Source organism: Mobula hypostoma, chromosome 2 (assembly GCF_963921235.1).
Source record: "Mobula hypostoma chromosome 2, sMobHyp1.1, whole genome shotgun sequence".
NCBI lineage: Eukaryota > Metazoa > Chordata > Chondrichthyes > Myliobatiformes > Myliobatidae > Mobula > Mobula hypostoma.
The window spans coordinates 249180290-249201122 of NC_086098.1; the positions used below are offsets into that span (position 1 = coordinate 249180290).

Genomic DNA, 20833 nt, shown 5'->3' on the forward strand with positions numbered 1-20833 from the left:
CATACTCCAAAGGACCTCAGCCTCCTTAGGAAGTCGAGGTGACCCTGACCCTTCTTGTACACAGCCTCTGTGTTGGTGCTCCACTCAAGTCTGTCATCCCAGTGCACCCCCCAGGTACTCGTAGGTCCTCACTACATCAGCCTCTTCACCATCAATAGTAATAGGGAGCAGTGCAAAAGGTCAGAGGGATATGGGTCAAATGATCAGCTTACATGGGAATATCGGCCAGCATAAACCAGTTGAGATGAAGGGTCATGTTGTATGACTCTGACACTTGCTCAGATCAAGTTCAAGGCAGATGTGTTCAGAGTCCTTGATACAAAAAAAACACATTTTGTAATTAGAAGAAATTGTTTTTATTCCATTTGCTACACAAAATATTACCAGACATATATTAACATACATATATTAATGTTTAACTGACCATCACCTTAATAGAAAAGTAGAAAACCAGCCAGTAATTCACTCTGCACCTCGTATACAGGATATTCAGCAGAGCTGGTCCCTCTACACCATCCCATCACACACTCCCGGGGTCAGACACAAGGTGAAACTCCCTCTACACCGTCCCATCACACACTCCCGGGGTCAGACACAGAGTGAAGCTCCCTCTACACCGTCCCATCACACACTCCCGGGGTCAGACACAGAGTGAAACTCCCTCCACACCGTCCCATCACACACTCCCAGGGTCAGACACAGAGTGAAACTCCCTCCACACCGTCCCATCACACACTCCCAGGGTCAGACACAGAGTGAAACTCCCTCCACACCGTCCCATCCCACACTCCCAGGGTCAGACACAGAGTGAAACTCCCTCCACACATCACATGCTTGATATTCCTGAGGAGATTGCAACCAGGAGAGTACTGACAGGTCTGTGGGGTTCACGTGGTGGGGTATGGAGATGCGGTTGATGGTGTGTGGTGTTGGAGAAGGGAGGGGTAAGGGTGGAGTGAGGGAGCGGGGTTTTAGGGAGGGGAGGGGAGGGGAGGGTTGAGGGCTGGTGGGAGTGTAGGGAAGGGAGGGGTGTGGTGTAGTCCTGGGAGTGACAGACCGTGCGGGGGGAAGCTCAGATGTTCTGACAGCAGGGTTTCTTACTCGGGGTCACCACGGCCCCATCGTTGGAGACGCTGTTGGGGCTGAGGGCGACTGTGGTTCGCGGTGTCTGACTCATTCGTCCCTCAGCCCGGCGACGGAAGATCTCTGTGGGGGTGGGAGGGAACAGAAGGTTAAGGCATAGCAAGATCCCACGGCTTGGCCACCCCAACCCTTCCCCACACCCAAAACCCTGACAAGCTCACGACCTGAGCCAGGAAAGGCCATTCAGCATAACCAACGGGCCTTCAGCCAATCTTTGTCACAAGCCCTCCCTCACACTCATTGGCAATTCCACTGTGACCCTCGGCCCTTCAGCTACAGGTGGGTGAAGGGGAAGGAGTAGGCATGGGGGGAGGGGAATGGGAGTGGGTGGAGTTTGAGTGTATGAGGGGCGGTTACCCAGGCAACCCTACCTGTGATAACAGACTGGAACGCCGGCTCCACGTTGGTCGAGTCCAGCGCAGACGTCTCCATGAACAACATCTGGTGTTTCTCTGCCAACACAAAGCGGCAGCCAATCAGCCAAGCCCTCGATGGCAGTGGGGAGGTCGGCAGCCGATCACGTACTCAGCCCTGCCTGCCCGTGCTCTGACATCACGGCCAATTCCTCGCCCACCTCTGGATCACTATTGGTGGGGTTGGGTGGCCTTTCCCCACTTAACCTGTGGGAGTTCCTGACTCCCCCCCACCCCCAACACTGACTCCAACCTATAGGATGTTCCTACCCTGACCCCTGACCCAAGGATGTTCCTCCCCTGACCATTACACTGACCCCTGACCCAAGGATGTTCCTACCCTGACCATTACACTGACCCCTGACCCAAAGCCATGGATATTCCCGAGCCCGGCCCTAATCCCAGGGCATTCTCTGAAGCTGCAGGTGCTGGACAGTAACCACATCTGGAACATCTGGAACACATCCGATGGGCAGAGCAGCTGTTCAAAGACCCAAGTTCTATCCAAAAATGGTCATGAAAACTACCTCATTATTCCTTCTTCCTGCACTGCTTATTTCTTCAATGCACATGTTTTATAGTAATGTGCCCCGGGAAACAACACATCTTTAAAATCCCACCCCCCCACTCAGCTAAATGCAGGTACTCTGGTATTAGACATCTCTAGCCTAGGGAAAGGATGGAACCAGCTGCTCGACCTGTGCCTCTCATTACTTTAGGCCCCTCACCTGCGAAGGACATGGCCTCATCGATGGGCACAGTGCGGATCTCAGACAGGTCACTCTTGTTCCCCACCAGCATCACCACCAGGTTGTTGTCAGCATTGTCCAGGAGCTCGGTCAGCCACCGCTCCACGTTCTCGTACGTCTGGTGCTTGGAGATGTCGTACACCAGCAGGGCCCCTACTGCCCCTCGGTAATACCTGTAGCGCCCAAGGACAACCGGGTAACAAGGGTGGTGCAGCAGTAAAGCCCCTGACTCACGGCACCAGAGACCTGGGTTCGATCCCGGCCTCCGGTGTTGAGTCTGTGAGTGAAGTGATTCGGAGAATCGGGGTGAATGAGACAATACGACATACGTGAGCGGCAGACAGCAAGTGAAGTGATTCATTGTCAGTGTGTGGTGTCTGCAAAAGAGAGTGAGAGTGTGGGTTCTGGGTGCTCCGATTCCATCCCACATCCCAAGGACCACAAGACATAGGAGCAGAATTAGGCCATTTGGCCCACTGAGTTTGCTCCGCCGTTCAATCATGGCTGATCCTTTTTTCTCATCCTCAGCCCCACTCCCAGCCTTCTCCCCATAACCTTTGACACCATGTCCAATCAAGAACCTATCCAGCTGTGACTTAAATATACCCAAAGACCTGGCCTCCACAGCTGCCTGTGGTAACAAATTCCACAAGTTCATCACCCTCTGGTTAAAGAAATTTCTCTGCATCTGTTTTAAATGGACGCCCCTCTATCCTGAGGCTGTTCCCTCTTGTCCGAGACTCCCACACCATGGGAAACATCCTTTCCACATCTACTCTGTCTAGGCCTTTCAACATTCAAAAGGTTTCAATGAGATCCCCCCATCTTTCTAAATTCCAGTGAGTACAGACCCAGAGTCATCAAACGTTCCTCGTATGATAACCCTTTCATTCCTGGAATCATCCTTGTGAACCTCCTCTGGACCCTCTCAATGCCAGCACATCTTTTCTAAGATGAGGAGCCCAAAACTGTTCACAATACTCAATGTGAAGCCTCACCAGTGCCTTATAAAGCCTCAGCATCACATTCGACTTCTTGAAATGAATGGTAACATTGCAATTGCCTTCCTCCTTACCAACTCTACCTGCGAGTTAACCTTCAGGGTGTTCTGCACAAGCACTCCCAAGTCCCTTTGCATCTCAGATTTCTGGATTTTCTCCCATTTAGAAAATATTCTGCAGTCTCCCCATTTTCTCAACACCTTCTGCCTCTCCTCCAATCTTCATATCACCTGCAAATTTGGCAACAAAGCCATCTATTCTATCATCTAAATCACTGATACACAGCATAAAAAGAAGTGGTCCCAACACCAATCCCTACGGAACCCCTACTGGATCTAAGTCACTGGCAGCCAACCAGACAAGGATCCTTTTATTCCTGCTAACTGCCTCCTACCAATCAGCCGATGCTCTAACCATGCCATTAATTTTCCTGTAATACCATGGGCTCTTAACTTGGTAAGCAGCCTCATGTGTGGCACCTTGTCAAAGGCCTCTGAAAGTCCAAATATACAACATTCACAGTATCGCCCTTATCTATCCTACTTGTAATCTCCTTAAAGAATTCCAATAGGTTCGTCAGGCAAGACTTTCCCTCAAGGAAACCAAACTGACCTTGTCCTATCTTGTCCTGTGTCACCAAGTCACCATAACCTCATCCTTAACAATTGACTCCAACATCTTCCCAACCACCGAGATCAGGCTAACTGGTCTATAGTTTCCTCTCTGCTGCCTTCCTCCTTTCTTAAAGAGAGAAGGCACCTCTTTGTGGAGGGGCAAGGCTGGATGGTGTGGGAACAGCCTATGTTACCAGGATCAGAGAAGGCCTGCAGGGGTTAATGAAATAGAGATCATGTATAAGGGCTTTACTCTTTGGAGAGAAGGAGGATGAGAGGAGACATGATAGAGGTGTACAAGATAATAAGAGGAATAGATAGAGTGGATAGCCAGCGCCTCTTCCCCAGGGCACCACTGCTCAATACAAGAGGACATGGCTTTAAGGTAAGGGGTGGGAAATTCAAGGGGGATATTAGAGGAAGGTTTTTCACTCAGAGAGTCGTTGGTGCGTGGAATGCACTGCCTGAGTCAGTGGTGGAGGCAGATACACTAGTGAAGTTTACGAAACTACTAGACAGGTATATGGAGGAATTTAACGTGGGGGCTTATATGGGAGGCAGGGTTTGAGGGTCGGCACAACATTGTGGGCCGAAAGGGCTGTACTGTGCTGTACTTTTCTATGTTCTATAACTACACCCCTGGGGTGCTCTAGGGGTGTGACACATGAATGGTGAGCAGATCCAGTGGGTGGGAGGGGTGCGGAGGTCTGACTGAAGGCTTAAAGTAGGTGGGACAGGGGGTTAACATACTGACAGGGTCTTGGAACTGGTCAGCAAGCAGGGAACAGGGTGATGATGGCATAAGAGGTTCTGCATATGCCAGAGCTCTAGAGTAACAAACATAAAATGCAGGGGTAACTCAGCAGGTCAGGCAGCATTTATTGCCAGGGGAATAAACAGTCAATGTTTCAGGCGAAGACTGTTCATCGGGACTGGAAACGAAGGGGTAGGAAGTCTGAATAAGGAGGTGGAGGGAGGGGAAGGAGTACAAGCTGGCAGCCACCAGGTAAAACCAGGTGAGGAGGAGGGTGAGTGGGCGGGTGGGTGGGGAAAGTGTATGAAAGGAAATGATGTGAGAAGTTGGAAGAGAGAGACCAGAAGAAAGAGTGGTGGAGGGACATTCTGGTGGCTACGCGATGCAGAACTGATGGCAGCATACGTACGCGGAGGTAATGGCGCGGTAACGCTCCAGCCCGGCCGTGTCCCAGATCTGCGTCTTCACGGCCACTCCATCCACAGTAACGGTACGTGTGGAAAACTCCACTCCGATGGTGGTCCTGCTGTCGTGGTTGAACTCGTTGCGGGTGAAGCGAGACAGTAGGTTGCTCTTCCCCACCCCAGATTCGCCGATCAGCACCACTGGAAATAACAACACAGGGGTGAGAGTCACCAGAGGCAGCCGGCATCAGTCCTCAGTGGGGGAGACACCTGGGTCGATGAAGGGGAACTGCTAGATGGACTATACATAGTTATTTCAAAGGCATCTGATAAGGTGCCACAACAGAGGTTAGCACAATTTTGCAGATGGTTTAACACATTAGTGTGGATCAGAGATTGCTTGGCTGATAAGAGACTGGAGAGGCAAAAAAAAAGGGTAGTCCTGATGAAGGGTCAACTGCTTACTCTTTTCCATAGATGCTGCCTGGCCTGCAGCATTGTGTGTCTGTGGCTTGAATTTCCAGGATCTGCGGATTTTCTCTTGCCTGCCTTTCTGTATATGATCCTTGCAACCTCAGTAAAGCAGCATTTGCGAGAGGCTGCAGAGGACTGTAGATGCATCACAGGCACAGCCCTCCCCGCTAATGAGGACATCTTCAAAAGCTGGCACCTCCAGAGGCAGCATAGTCATAGTCATAGTCATACTTTATTGATCCCGGGGGAAATTAATTTTCGTTACAGTTGCACCATAAATAATAAATAGTAACAAAACCATAAATAGTTAAATAGTAATATGTAAATTATGCCAGGAAATAAGTCCAGGACCAGCCTATGGGCTCAGGCTGTCTGACCCTCCAAGGGAGGAGTTGTAAAGTTTGATGGCCACAGGCAGGAATGACTTCCTATGACGCTCTGTGCTGCATCTCGGTGGAATGAGTCTCTGGCTGAATGTACTCCTGTGCCCAACCAGTACATTATGTAGTGGATGGGAGACATTGTCCAAGATGGCATGCAACTTGGACAGCATCCTCTTTTCAGACACCACCGTCAGAGAGTCCATCACTAAGGAACCTCACCATCCAGGGCACACCTTCTTGAGGTTACTCCCATCGGAGAGGAGGTACAAGGGCCTGAGGAGACACACTCAATGTTTTGAAAACAGCTTCTTGCTGTCAGATATCTGAACAGTTCATGAAGCCAGGAACACTACTTTGCTAATCTACTTTTGCACTATTTATTGTAATGTGTAGCAATTTTTCATGTACTGCTGCCAGAAAAGAATAAACCACAAAATATTTTAGTAATTTAGTTAATTAAGTAATTAACCTAATTAAATCTGCCAGGTATGGTCCCAAGCCTGGCTGAGAGGGGAGGAGGGCTGGGCATGAGGATAGCAACCCCATCCCATAAAAACCCAGAAACACCGACAGAAGCTCCAAAGAGCTCATCGCTGGGACAGGAAGGATCTTCACCTGGAAGACACATGAAGTTGTGTGGTGAAAGCCGCAAGTCCGTGAAAGACACGGGGACAGTCAGCCTTCCGTCATCCAGGACCACTACCGAGACTGGCCCACGACAGAGGACTGTGGCGAGCTGCTCTCGGTGGCCTGTGCCCCAACTGGGGTGATGGGATTAAGTAAATATAAACCTAATTCTGGTTCTGAGCATAATCAGAGACCCCACTCAGCCTGGGCATTCTCTCTTCCCACCCCTCCAGTTGGGCAACAGAAATAAAAGCTTTAAAGCACGTACCACCGGGCTCAGGCACAGCTTTTACCCTGCTGTTGTAGGACTACTGAATGGTTCTCTTGATAAAGTTTTAAGGGGATTCTCAGATTCCTGTAAATAATGGTTAAGGTTGAGTCTGTGTACTCTGGTTGGAGAATAGCTGCAACATGTCTGAGCAGCTGCTCTTTGGGGTCAGATGAGGATTAAAAGCTCACACAGACCCACAAGAGGATGTCTCCTGACTTTACACACCTTTTTGGTTTTGACAGAAGGGTGGAGATAAGGCAGGACCTTCCTTTGATTCCTTTCTTAATTTCAGTAGAGTCTCTTACCTAAGTTATTAAGTTCTGCTCTTTTTGAGTAGCCCGAATGTCTATTGATCTTAAAAGCGCAAACATGAGGAATTCTGCAGATGCTGGAAATTCAAACAACACACATCAAAGTTGCTGGTGAACGCAGCAGGCCAGGCAGCATCTCTAGGAAGAGGTACAGTCGACGTTTCGGGCCGAGACCCTTCGTCAGGACTAACTGAAGGAAGAGTTAGTAAGAGATTTGAAAGTGAGAGGGGGAGGGGGAGATCCAAAATGATAGGAGAAGACAGGAGGGGGAGGGATGGAGCCAAGAGCTGGACAGGTGATTGGCAAAAGGGATATGAGAGGATCATGGGACAGGAGGTCCGGGGAGAAAGACGGGGGGGGGGAACCCAGAGGATGGGCAAGGGGTATAGTGAGGGGGACAGAGAGAGAAAAAGGAGAGAGAGAGAGACATTCTTTCAACTGTCCAGCTCTTGGAGCTCTGTCCAAGACTAGGAGGCTCAACACGAAGAAACTCAAACTTCAAACAAAGGCGACTGAAACTGAAGGAGGGTGAATTTTCTGTGCTTGTCCGGCCACTGAGAGACATGGATGAGGAAATGCATTTCAAATATTTTCGGATGTTGGCAGGTAGATTTGACGATTTGGTTCATCGTCTCCAGCCATTTATTTTGCATCAGCGTATGCACAGTATACTCAGAGACTGGCAATCACCATTCGAGTTTTAGCTTCAGGTGGAAGTCAACAGGCTGTAGCAGCTAGCTACAAACTGGTGTCGAGCACAGGCTCCTCCATAATTTCGGAGGTCTGTACAGCTTTATGTAAAGCATTGCAGCCAGAGTTCCTTCCCTGCCCTTCAGTCACCCAGTGGGAAGCTGTTGCAGTGTAGGAGGAAATGCGATGCTACCAAGCGGACCAATCACAGCTGTTGCGGTCTGCGTCGCCGTGATGTGTAGTTACATTTTTGGGGAGGTGTGTGTCAGGCTATGGCGAAGGGTACACGGCTACGCCGTACCCACGGCATTGATTTGACGCACAAGTATAAATCAGCCTTTACTGGCTGATATTGAATGGAGTGGTTTTATGGGTAGGATGTCAGAAACTTCCTGCAAATTGCAGACCAGAGTCTACACCCGGTGCTGTTGTCTGACACAGGTATGCACTGTGGTGAACGTGGTGTCTGGCCTACTTGTGAGAATGAGAGCTGGGACATCATGTTGAAACGACAGAGGGTTAGAGTAATATAGCATTGAAGTAGGCCCTTTCTGCCGAACTCATCCCTACCGACCAAAACTCCCATCTGAATTACTACTACAGGTATTCACCAAGACGCTTCTAAAAGTAGTGGTTATGGCCCAGTCCATCACAGGTAAAGGGGTCCCCACCATTGAGTACGTCTACATAGAGCATTGTTGCAGGAAACCAGCATCCATTACCAAGGATTCCCATCATCCAGGAAGATGGTCCAGGATCCTCAGGACCCACACCACCAGGTTCAGGAACAGTTACTACCCCTCAACCATCATGTTCTTGAACTAGGGAGGGATAACTTCACTCACCCCAACACTGAACTGTCCCCACAACCTATGGACTCACTTCCAAGGACTCTTCATTTCACGTTCTCCATACTTATTGCTTATGATTTTTCTCTTTTGTATTTGCATCGACTTCTCCATGGATTGTCACCTTGTCGCGGTCGAGAAGCTTGTGTGGTCCTGTGATCCCGAGAGCGATGCCGTCTGGAGCTATGCTCCTGGTTGGGTCACCCATGGCGGCAAGTTCGAGGGTGAGGTCCCTGACAAAGAACAATCCAACCAAGACCTCAACGGTGGAACAGGCGGACAAAGTTACTTCGAACTCAACGGCTGTGAAGGCGGATGAAGGCTGCAGCAAATCCATCAGCTCCAATCGTCGTGGTTTCCGTGCCATTGGAATCAGTTGGTTGATTTGTGAAGTATCGTGTGCTTCTTGGAGTGCAACATCAAGTACACGTTAAACAAATACACACACAGGCGTCTTCGCTCTGTGGGCCACTTCTTCAGAACGAAGACCATCATCCTCGACCTCGAGGGATAGCCACGACGACGATGACGATTTGCATCGACACCATTGTTGTCTTTTGCACATTTGTTGTTTGTCTGCCTGTCTGGTGTGGTCTTTCATTGATCCTATTATGATTATTATTCTATCATGGATTTATTGAGTATGCCCACAAGAAAATTAATCACAGCATTGCATACGGTGACATATATGTACTTAGATAATAAACTTACTTCAAACTTTAAGATTGGACCCATATTCCTCTGTACCTTGCCTATCCATGTACCTGTCCAAGTCTATTTTAAATGTTGTTAATGTACCTGCGTCTGGCAGCTCGTTCCACATACTAACCACCATCTAGATGGGGGTGTTGCCCTTCAAGTTCCTTTTAAATCTCACTTTAAGCCTGTGCCTTCTAGTTTTTAACCACCCAGCCTTGGGAAAAGACTGAGTATTCACCATCTCATAATTTCACACCCTCTCAGTCTCCTACACTTCAGGAAAGAAGTCCCAGCCTACACGACCTCTCCCAATAGCTTCGGCCTTGAGCTCAGGTATCAGGCTTGCAACTCTTCTCTGTACTCTTTCCAGTTTGATGACACCTCTATAACAGACAACCAAAACCAAACACAATACCCTTGGTGTGTCCACACCCATGCCTTGTACAATTGCAACATAATGTTCTATGAAAGCTAGTTTTCCATACGCCTTCTTCACCACCCTACTTACCTGTGACACACTTTCAGGGAGCTATGTACTTGTCCCTCAGTTCTACAACATTGCTCAGGGCTCTGCTCTCAGGTCAGATGAGAGAGTGGTAGGAAGACAAATCAGAGTGGGACTTCCACTGTGAATAGCAGAGCCCTGAGCAATGTTGTAGAACTGAGGGACAAGTACATAGCTCCCTGAAAGTGTGTCACAGGTAAGTAGGGTGGTGAAGAAGGCGTATGGAAAACTAGCTTTCATAGAACATTATGTTGCAATTGTACAAGGCATGGGTGTGGACACACCAAGGGTATTGTGTTTGGTTTTGGTTGTCTGTTATAGAGGTGTCATCAAACTGGAAAGAGTACAGAGAAAAGTCCCACCCTGATTTGTCTTCCTACCACTCTCTCATCTGACCTGAGAGCCATTTGCCAATCCTGCGCCCACTTACTCAGCTGATCAAGATAAGACCACTCCCGTATATCGTGTTTAGTTCTGGTCACCCAGTTATAGGAAGGATGATAAACATGAGGGTGTAGGAAAAAATCACAAGGATATTACTGGGACTGCAGGGCTTGAGTCATAAGGAGAGAATAGATAGGCTGGGACCATTAGCCCAAAAGCAGAGGAGGCTGAGACACAGGTACATTAACAATATTTAAAATAGGCTTGGACAGGTACATGGATAAGAAAGGTTCAGAGAGATTTGGGCCCAATCTTAGTCATAGTCAAAGTCACACTTTATTGATCCCAGGGGAAATTGGTTTTTGTTACAGTTGCACTATAAATAATTATAGTAATAAAACCATAAATAATTAAATAGTAATATGTAAATTATGCCAGGAAATAAGTCCAGGACCAGCCTATTGGCTCAGGGTGTCTGACCCTCCAAGGGAGGAGTTGTAAAGTTTGATGGCCACAGGCAGGAATGACTTCCTATGACGCTCTGTGTTGCATCTCGGTGGAATGAGTCTCTGGCTGAATGTACTCCTGTGCCCAACCAGTACATTATGTAGTGGATGGGAGACATTGTCCAAGATGGCATGCAACTTAGACAGCATCCTCTTTTCAGACACCACCGTGAGAGAGTCCAGTTCCATCCCCACAACATCACTGGCCTTACGAATGAGTTTGTTGATTCTGTTGGTGTCTGCTACCCTCAGCCTGCTGCCCCAGCACACAACAGCAAACATGATAGCACTGGCCACCACAGACTCGTAGAATATCCTCAGCATCGGAAGTTTGAAGAAAATTCATTATCTAAATTTATTATTTGCTGTGATTCATTTTCTTGTGGGCATACTCAATAAATCCATATTAGAATAATAACCATAATAGAATTAAAGAAACCTTAGAAGATTTATTTCTAAATTAGAGACACAGCTTCGAGCCACACCATCCTGCATCCCTCCCCGCAACCACAACACCAATTTATTTAACCCTAACCTAATCATGTGACAGCCTAAAATGACCAGTACGCCTTTGGGCCGTGGGGCAAACCAGATGACCACAGAAAACCCATGCATTCTACGGGAGGACGTGCAGGTGATGATGGTATTAAACTCCAAAGTCCTACACCCTGAGCTGTAATGGCATCACGTTAACCACTACACTACCATGGGGCACATACAGCTCTACAGCACAGTACGGGCCCTTTGGCCTACAATATTATACTAACCATATATCCTACTCCAAGATCAATCTAATCCTTCCTTCCTACACAGCCGCCCAGTTTTTTTTTTAATCATCCATGTGCCTGTCTCATGGTCTCTTATATGTCCTTATAGAGGTTTACAAAACCACGAGGGCACATACAAGGTGGATGGTCAAGCATTTTCCACAGGGAGTATAAATCTAGGGCACTGCTTTAAGGTGAAGGAGAGACTTGCCAATTCCAGGAACTGCTGGCTGAGTTGGGGTTGGGCCAGACAGGAAGTTGAGGCTGCTGATTGAGTGGGTGGGGATTTTGGTGTGGAGGAGCCTAGTAGTTTGGAAAGGGTTAGTTTGTAGCCTATGGCCGCAAAAGGGAGAGTGGAGGTTGAGATTGAAGGGAGGGGGCGGGAGACTGTGGAAATCTCCAGAAGTAAGGGTAGCCAAAAATGGGGTGCATCAAGTGAAAGACCTGAAGTAATGGGGGACAACAAATTGAGGGAAATGGGTGAATTGGAGGAATTTATAGTTATGTATAAAATTAAAGGTCAGAAGGAAGGGGAAGGAGGATTTAGAGCCCTTAATCCTTTGAAATTGGCAGCAGCGTTAGAGAACCAAATAGGTAAAGGATTCCAGGCCAAGATTTTGTCTAATGGATTGCTAAATATTTGTTGCAAAGATATTGACCAATATAACAGTGCAAAACTGGTGGGAAAATTGGTTGTGAAAGTGGAGTGTATTACTCCAAAAGAAAGGAAGGGAGTTGGGGGGTAGTGTATGGTATTTGGTTTGGCATGACTGAAAAGGAAATTTTGGACAATATTAAAGGTGGTCGAGTGATTGAAGCCAAACGATTAAAATTGAGAGAAGATGGTAATAGGGATTCCCCTGTTCTTCTGGTTTTTGCAGGTGATGTTCTTCCAGCTAGAGTCTATCTTGGGTGCATGTCTTATCAAGTTAGAGAATACATTAGGCCTCCCTTACGCTGTTATAATTGCCAGAGATTTGGACATGTTGCTGGTTCATGTCGAGGTGAAAGGAGATGTATGAAATGTGGAGAGGATCATGATATTAAAGCCCGTAAGGCAGCGGAGCCTAAGTACAGTAACTGTGGAGGGGACCATATAGCGGCGTTCAGAGGATGTGAGTATTTTAGTAAGGCAAAGCAGATTCAACAAAAAAATATCATATGCTGAAGCAGTAAAGAAAGTTGATAGAGAGCAAAGGATAAGTAAAGAAAAGATTGGAACGATGGGGAGTCAGTTCATTCCGAGTTCTCCAACTATGGTTCCTTCAGGCATGTTGTTGATGACTAACGAGTCTTTCTTGGCATTTGTTGTTGATGTGCTGCTCGGGGCTAAAACTACAGACAAGAGGTCAGATATGATAAAAGTAGTTGTTGGAGCTGCAGAGAGATTCCTTGACATAAAACAGATTTCGCCAGAAAAATTACATGAGTATATGACAATCACTGAATACTTCCCAGTTGTCGGGATCAGAGGGTATGGAGGAGCTTTATGTGGATGAAGAGGCCAATAATTAGTATTTGGATGTTTTTATTATTACAATGGAATGCAAGAAGTTTATCTGCAAATGGTCAAGAATTAAAAAAATTTGTTGGAACTTTTAAAGACAAGCCTGATTTGATCTGTATACAAGAGACATGGTTAAAGCCTCATTTAGATTTTGTGATCCCTGGATATGATAGTTTGAGAGCTGACAGAACAGGTAAATCTGGTGGAGGGTGTGAAACTTTCATAAAAACAGGACTCCAGTTTAGAAGACTTGATTTTAAATCCAACCTTGAAATTGTGGCTGTGGAGGTTTGGAGCTCTCGTGGTCAAATAACTTTGACTAACTTTTATAATCCAGGTAATATGATGTTATCAGATTTGGATGAAATTACGAATAAGGCAAGATCTCCAGTAATCTGGGTTGGAGATTTCAGTGCCCATAATCCTATACGGGGTAGTGAAAGTAAAGATAGTAATGGAGCAGTAATAGAGGAGTTTCTAGATAAATACACCATGGTACTGCTAAATGACGGAAGGCCAACAAGATTTAATATTGTAAAGAATACTTAGACTTATCTATCACTTCCTCAAACTTAGCTAGGGTTGGGGAATGGGATGTTATGGACAGATACACACTAGGAAGTGATCACTATCCCATATTATGTAGATTTGGTAGAAATTTGATAGTAGAAGTTGAGAAGAGGTCTGCTAGGTATAATTTTTCATTGGCCCATTTGGATGAGTACCAGGAGAAAGCTGTGGATATAATAGAAGAGATTAACAGCAAGGGCTCCATAGATGATTGGAATGAATCCCTCTGTTCTATAATTCATAAAGTTGCTCAGTTGATTATTCTGCTACGGAATGTACTAAAGGCTCGAGCATTAGTTCCGTGGTGGAATAAAAACTGTGATATAGCAGTGAGAAACAGAAATAGAACTTACAGGAAGTTAAGGAAGTACCCAGTGTTAGATAATGTTATGGAGCATAAAAAGGAAAGAGCAGTAGCAAGGAGAGTAATTAAAAATGCAAAGAGGGATAGTTGGAGAAGATTTTGTGGAACCCTGGGCCCTGAGACACCTATAAAGCAGGACAATCATTCACAGAATGTCAGGGATATATAGGAAACCATCTATCCCAGCTTTGCGGGAAGGAGATATTGAAGCTGTAATCAACAGGGAATGTTTGTAGAGGTGTTCCAAGTGTTACACAGTTCTGGAGAGTTGGGTGATTTGAGAAAAGGAAATTATGTTAAAGGAAAGTTGGAAATTGGACAGGAGTTTGGATGATAATAGCTCCATAAATTTGTTTTTTTCCCTTCAGGAGTTGCAGGAAGCTGTCCAATCAGGTTCAAACACTTCTCCTGGTAGGGATGGACTGTGTTATGAATTGCTTAAGCATTTAGATAACTCTGTATTAATAAAAATTCTAGCATTGTTTAATTCAGTGTGGAAAGAAGGAAAATTACAAGTAGAATGGAAGCATGTGGTGGTAGTTCCAGTTTTAAAGCCAGGTAAGGACGCCTCTAGTCCTAGTTCGTATTGGCCTATAGCTTTAACGTCAGTGCTTTGTAAAACTATGGAACGAAAGGTCACCAACAGACTTGTTTATTTTTTGGAAAATAAGGGACATTTTGCTGCCTATCAAAATGGTTTTAGAACTGGAAGATCAACAATGGAATCTGTTGCCCTTTAAGATCATGATATTAAAAAAGCATTTCAAAATAGAGAAGTAATGGTAAGTGTATTTCTAGATATTGAAAGAGCATATGACTCGCTATGGAAGGGTGGCTTATTAATTAAACTCTATGATGCGGGAATTAGAGGTAGAATGTTTAATTGGATCAAAGATTTTCTTAAGGAAAGGACAATTCAAGTAAGAATAGGCGGAACAAGCTCCAAGTCAGTTAAAATAGGTAATGGTACCCCTCAAGGAAGTGTCATTAGTCCAGTTCTTTTTAATGTCATGATAAATGATATCTTTGATCAGGTAGGGACAGGATTTGGCAAATCATTATTTGCAGATGATGGTGCAATCTGGAAAAGAGGAAGAAACATCAAATATATATTAGGGCAGGTACAAAAGGCTTTAAGATCAGTTGAAAACTGGGCTAATAAATGGGGTTTCAGGATTTCTGCTTCTAAGTCCAAATATATGATTTTTGGCTTTAGAAGAAAGATTCCTGATTGTGAATTGTGTCTATATGATTCTCCACTAGAAAGAGTCCAAGGTATTCAAGTTTTTAGGTGTCTGGTTTGATGAAAGACTTACTTGGAGGGTTCATATAGGTAAAACAATTGGAAAGTGTGAGAAAGTTTTAAATGTTATGAGAAGTATTGCTGGATGCAACTGGGGAGCAGGGCGGGAAACTATGTACTTAATATATCTAGCTATGATTAGATCAGCTATAGATTATGGTTGTATTGCTTATGGTTCTGCTGCTACGGCAGTGCTTGGAAAACTAGACACTGTGCAGTCCAAAGCACTTAGACTCTGTTGTGGAGCTTTTAGAACAACATCAGTCCCGGCATTATGTGTGGAGATGGGAGAAGTGCCTCTACATTTAAGACGAGTTCAGTTGGGCCTGCAGTATTGGGCAAAACTAAATGGATTCAATCACAGCTGTCCACCAAAGTGTCTTTCGCAGGGGAAGTTGGAGCGCCAAAGTAAAATTAAAAGATACCCATTTTTAGATTTGGTTAATAACTGGGCTGTGAAATTGAACTGACTGAGGAAGACATAGCTGACCAAATTTGCCTGCCACCCGTCCCTTTTTGGCTCTTTCCAGAACCAGAAGTAGACCTATTCCTCCTTTTTCAGCTTCAAGGAAGCAGTGCAGTTTCATCAGCGTTGATCACAAATGAATATTTAAATAATAAATGGGGATCTTATCTGAAGATTTTTACTGATGGCTCAGTGGACCCAGAGAGCAGTAGGGCAGGATTTGGGATGTATGTGTCTCAACTTGGAGTTAAGATTGGTCACCGGGTTTCAGATGGTGTTTCTGTCTTTGCAACAGAATTATTAGCAATCCTCTGGGCCTTATGGCGGATAGAAGACTCTCGACCACATAGGGTTATCATCTGTTCAGATTCTGCTGCTGCCTTAGAGTCTATAAAAGGGAGTAAATCAAAAGCTCGTCCTGACATAGTTATTGAGATTCTCTTAGTGTTGTTTAGAGTAGGGAAGATGGGTTGTGCAGTTAGATTTTCCTGGATACCTGGGCATGCTGGGGCGAGGGAAATGAAATTGTGGATGGCATTGCAAAGTCTTCCTTACAGAGCAGGCAAGTAGAAATTAGAGTTCCCCTAGGCAGAGCAGAATTGAGAAGTAGGATTAAAAAAGGTATAGCGAAGAAGTGGCAGGAGGATTGGAAAAATGAATTAAGGGGGAGGCATTATTTTTCTAGTCACCCACTAATTAAAAAGGACTCAGACTGTTACCTTTTAAGTCATAGAGATATGGTGAAATTTACAAGACTTAGGTTGGGGCATTGTGGGCTAAACTATTATTTAAAGATAATAGGAAAACATCCTACTGGATTATGTGACTGTGATAGTCCAGAGACAGTCCAGCATGTTTTGCTGAGCTGTAATCGATACAAAATTGAAAGAAGCATGTTGTTCAAGAGGCTATCTGGCTTAAATTTATTTTGGTTTTCTATTCAATCTTTGTTTGGCCATCAAGAGAATCAACATCTGATTGAAGAGTCTATTATTCAGTTTTTAGATTATGAAGACACGCAGTCTTCTTTTATTGTCATTTAGTAATGCATGCATTAAGAAATGATACAATATTCCTCCAGTGTGATATTACAGAAACACAGGACAGGCCAAGAGTGAAAAAAACTAACAAAACGACTTAATTATAACATATAGTTACAACAGTGCAACAATACCATAACTTGATGAAGAAGTCCATGAGCACAGTAAAAAGTTCAAAGTCTCTCAAATGTCCCACATCTCACGCAGACGGGAGAAGGAAGAAAAACTCTCCCTGCCATGCCCGACTAGGGTGTATGTGAGACTAGGTTGTACTCGAGAATTTGAGTTCCTTGAAGTTCTATAATTAATTATACATCCTGCGGAGGGCTGTAATACGCCTAGATGCGTCTAAACTGCCGGAAATAGAAGAAGAAGAAGAAGAAGAAGGAGGGGGTGGGAAAGATTTAAAAGGGACACAAGTGGCAAATTTTCACAGAGTGGTGGGTATGTGGAACAACCTACCAGATTTGCTGGTAGAGGTGGTTACGTAACAACATTTAAAAGACAAGAAAGGTTTAGAACAGGGGTTCCCAACCTGTCTTATGCCATGGACTAATGCCATTAACCCAGGGGTCCACGGATCCCAGGTTGAGAACCCCAAGTTTAAAGGGATGTACGCCAAAGGTCAATGGGACTAGATCAGCAAGCTGCCTTGGTCAGCATGGAAGAGTTGGGCCAAAGGGCCTGTTTCCCTGCTATGTAATTCTACAACACTGGTGGGATATGTGAATGAAGGTCTACAGCCTGCACCAGCACCGGGGCCCTGGTCACACCGGAAGGGCAAGATCTTTCACCGACTCCTGAATCACATGTTTCATCTCCAGCACTGGCACAGAAAAAGGTTTCGAGTTCGACATGGGGGGTGGGGAAACAGATTCAGGAGCGAGCTCAACACCCCTTTCGGACCCTGACCTGGCAGTAACGAGGCTGGCCCCAGGGTGCAGAGTTTCACCCTGGTGAGTGTGAGTTGATGACCTTTGGGGGGGGGGGGTAGTTACACAATGAACGAACAACAGGGACTGAGGAACTGAGGTGCCTCGGCGTACCAGTCCACAGACCCTAGAATGTGGCAGAGCAGGTGGACAGGCCAGTGGGACATTCACCCTTACTCCTAACACTCCCTGTGAGTTGTGACGGGATTCTGGCTGAAGTGGTTGACGGGTTGCTGTTGGATCTGCAGTCGGGCGATCTGGGATTAGTACTGGTTCATGAGGGTCGTAGACCATGGAGAAAGGTCATTCGGCATAAGGTCACAAAGAGAGCTTTTAGCACAGTGACCTTCCTAAATCAGGGTATTGAATACAGGAGTTGGAATGTGATGTTGACGTTGTGTAAGATGTTGGCTGGGGGGAATTTGGGGTATTGTGTACAGTTCTTGTCACCTACCAACAGGAAAGACATCAATAACCAGTTTCCCCCAGGATCAATAAAGTATGACTATGACTAATAAGGTTGAAAGAATGCAGGGAAAATTTACAGGGATATTACTGGGACCTGAGTAACAGGCAAAGGTTACCATGGGTAGGGCACAGTAGGGTAATGCTTTACAGTGCCAGCAAGTGGAGCTCCATTCCTGTTAATCTGTGTACTTTCTCTGTGGATTTCCTCTGGGTCCTCCCACATTGCAAAAAGAGGTGCATGGGTTAGGGTTAGTAAGCCGTGGCCATGATAATATTGGTGCTGGAAGTGTAGTGACTGCCAGCTGCCCCCTGCACACCCTCACACCGTATTGGTCATTGATGCAAACGATGGATTTCACTGCACGTTTCAATGTAGCACATGTGACAAATCAAATCATCTTCCATCTTTATCTTTAAATATTTAAAGTCTGAGTAGGTTAAGACTATTCTCTGGAGTGTAGGGGAGTGAGAGGAGATTTGATGGAGGTATACAAAATGATGAGGGGTATAGGTGGCGTAAATGCAAGCAGGTGCTTACCCCTGAGGTTAGGTGAGACTAGAACTAGAGGTCATAGGTTTAGGGTGAAAGGTGAACTATTTAAGGGGAAGCTGAGGAAGAACTCCTTCACTCAGAGGCTGCTGTGAACACGGAATAAACCGCCAGCGGAACTGCAACATTCAAGGGAAGTTTGGAGAGGTACATAAACAAGAGGGGTATGAAGGGCTATGGTCTGGGCGCAGGTAGGTGGGGCTAGGCAGAAAAACAGGCTGGCACAGACCGGATGGACCCATTTCCCGTACCCCCAGACTGTACCCACCTCGAGACCCATTCCACACACCCACCACCCTCAGTACCAAAAGGTGCCCCTCAGGTCTCCCATAAACCTTTTACTGGTCAGGACTTGGGGTCAGACAAGAAGGGTCAGAGCCGTCTCTATTTCCTGAGGAGACTGAGGTCCTTTAACATCTGCCGGACGATGTTGACGATGTTCTACGAGTCTGTGGTGGCCAGTGCGATCATGTTTGCTGTTGTGTGCTGGGGCAGCAGACTGAGGGTAGCAGACACCAACAGAATCAACAAACTCATTCGTAAGGCCAGTGATGTTGTGGGGATGGAACTGGACTCTCTGACGGTGGTGTCTGAAAAGAGGATGCCGTCCAAGTTGCATGCCATCTAGGACAATGTCTCCCATCCACTACATAATGTACTGGGTGGGCACAGGAGTACATTCAGCCAGAGACTCATTCCACCGAGATGCAACACAGAGCGTCATAGGAAGTCATTCCTGCCTGTGGCCATCAAACTTTACAACTCCTCCCTTGGAGGGTCAGACACCCTGAGCGAATAGGCTGGTCCTGGACTTATTTCCTGGCATAATGTACATATTACTATTTATGGTTTTATTACTAATTATTTATGGTGCAACTGTAACGAAAACCAATTTCCCCCGGGATCAATAAAGTATGACTATGACTATGACAGACTGTCAGGGAGAGTAGAGTGGTCCCTGTTCAGAGAGCTCGTTATGGGCTGGATTACGGTTAGTGATTCAAGTTATTGGTTAAAGACATAATTAGAAGTGAGGTGGATGTGATTCAGGTTGGTGGTGAGGGTATGTTGTTGAAGTGCGCAGTTAAGCTTAGTGTCTGCAGTTATTGGTTAATTTCTGTGGAGTTATCAATTAAGGTGCTAGTTAAAGGATATTGGTTATGGTTAGTACTCTGGGTTCAGGTTAAGGTGAATTCCACACGTGAATGGATTAATCGTCTGTGTTAGATCAGGTTTGTAGTGTTTGATTAAGGTGAGCCCTGGGCGTGCTGGGCGTTACTATTTAAGGTGAGCTAGGTAAATTCATCGTAGAGCTACCAGAGAAGGTAAGCCCCGTGGTAGGGTTACTAATTAAGTGATCCTGGGGCTACCGGGTAAAGGGAGCCCTGGGTTGGGGTTAGTAGTTAAACCGGAGCTAGGGAAGTGGGTTACGTGTTGTTGTCCTGGGGTTACCAGGTAAGGTAACATCAAGAGCTCAGCTCCCTCCGCCATGACTTCCTGCTTCCGTTTTCCATCTCTTACCTTTAAATACAAAGTTGTAATCGTCCTCGGTCGAACTCATCCTGCAGCCACTCGGTGCCAGGACAGCGTTCTCCCCTCCCCGGGACAGTCGCACCCTGTTCTGTCCCGGCCCGGCCCACAGCCACTTCCTGGTTCAGGCTCCAACTCCAGTCCGACCTGTTCCCGACGCAGGTGGAGCGGGACCGCCCCCAGTCACCTGACTCCGCCCAGGGCCCAGGTCCCGCGTCCCCGCACCTCGGTCATCTGAGTCCGCCCCTTCAGCCCGGCTCCAGTTCCACTTCCCACGGCTTCGCTCCTACCTAGCCCAGGTTTGGCCCGGCCCCCTCTCGGCTCTTCTCGGACCCGCCCAGCAGTCACTTCACCCCGCCCTCGGCTCGGAGACCCAGCTCTTCGGCCCACTGGAGGCATCGATTCTATCCCCGAACACACGGTCCGCAACCCTCTCTGCCTCGGTGATTCTGTTTTCACCTGCACTGCTCCCTTGTACTAACTCCATGCACCATCAGTACGGAGGGCATACTGTGTTGAGAACATTGAAAAGGACAATTCACTCGGGTGAGGGGGGAAGA

General features: G+C 46.4%; 1 protein-coding gene across 1 annotated transcript; it reads right to left on the reverse strand.

Moving 5' to 3' along the window:
* Positions 1–336: 336 nt before the first annotated feature.
* On the reverse strand, positions 337–20503 carry LOC134343090 (ras-related protein Rab-11A-like). Its single transcript, XM_063041979.1, has 5 exons — positions 20265–20503; positions 5084–5279; positions 2285–2478; positions 1515–1595; positions 337–1206 (listed from the first exon to the last, which is right to left on the reverse strand). The coding sequence occupies exons 1-5, from the start codon at positions 20302–20304 to the stop codon at positions 1073–1075; spliced, it is 645 nt and encodes a 214-aa protein (XP_062898049.1). The 5' UTR covers positions 20305–20503; the 3' UTR covers positions 337–1072.
* Between the last annotated feature and the right edge of the window lie 330 nt (positions 20504–20833).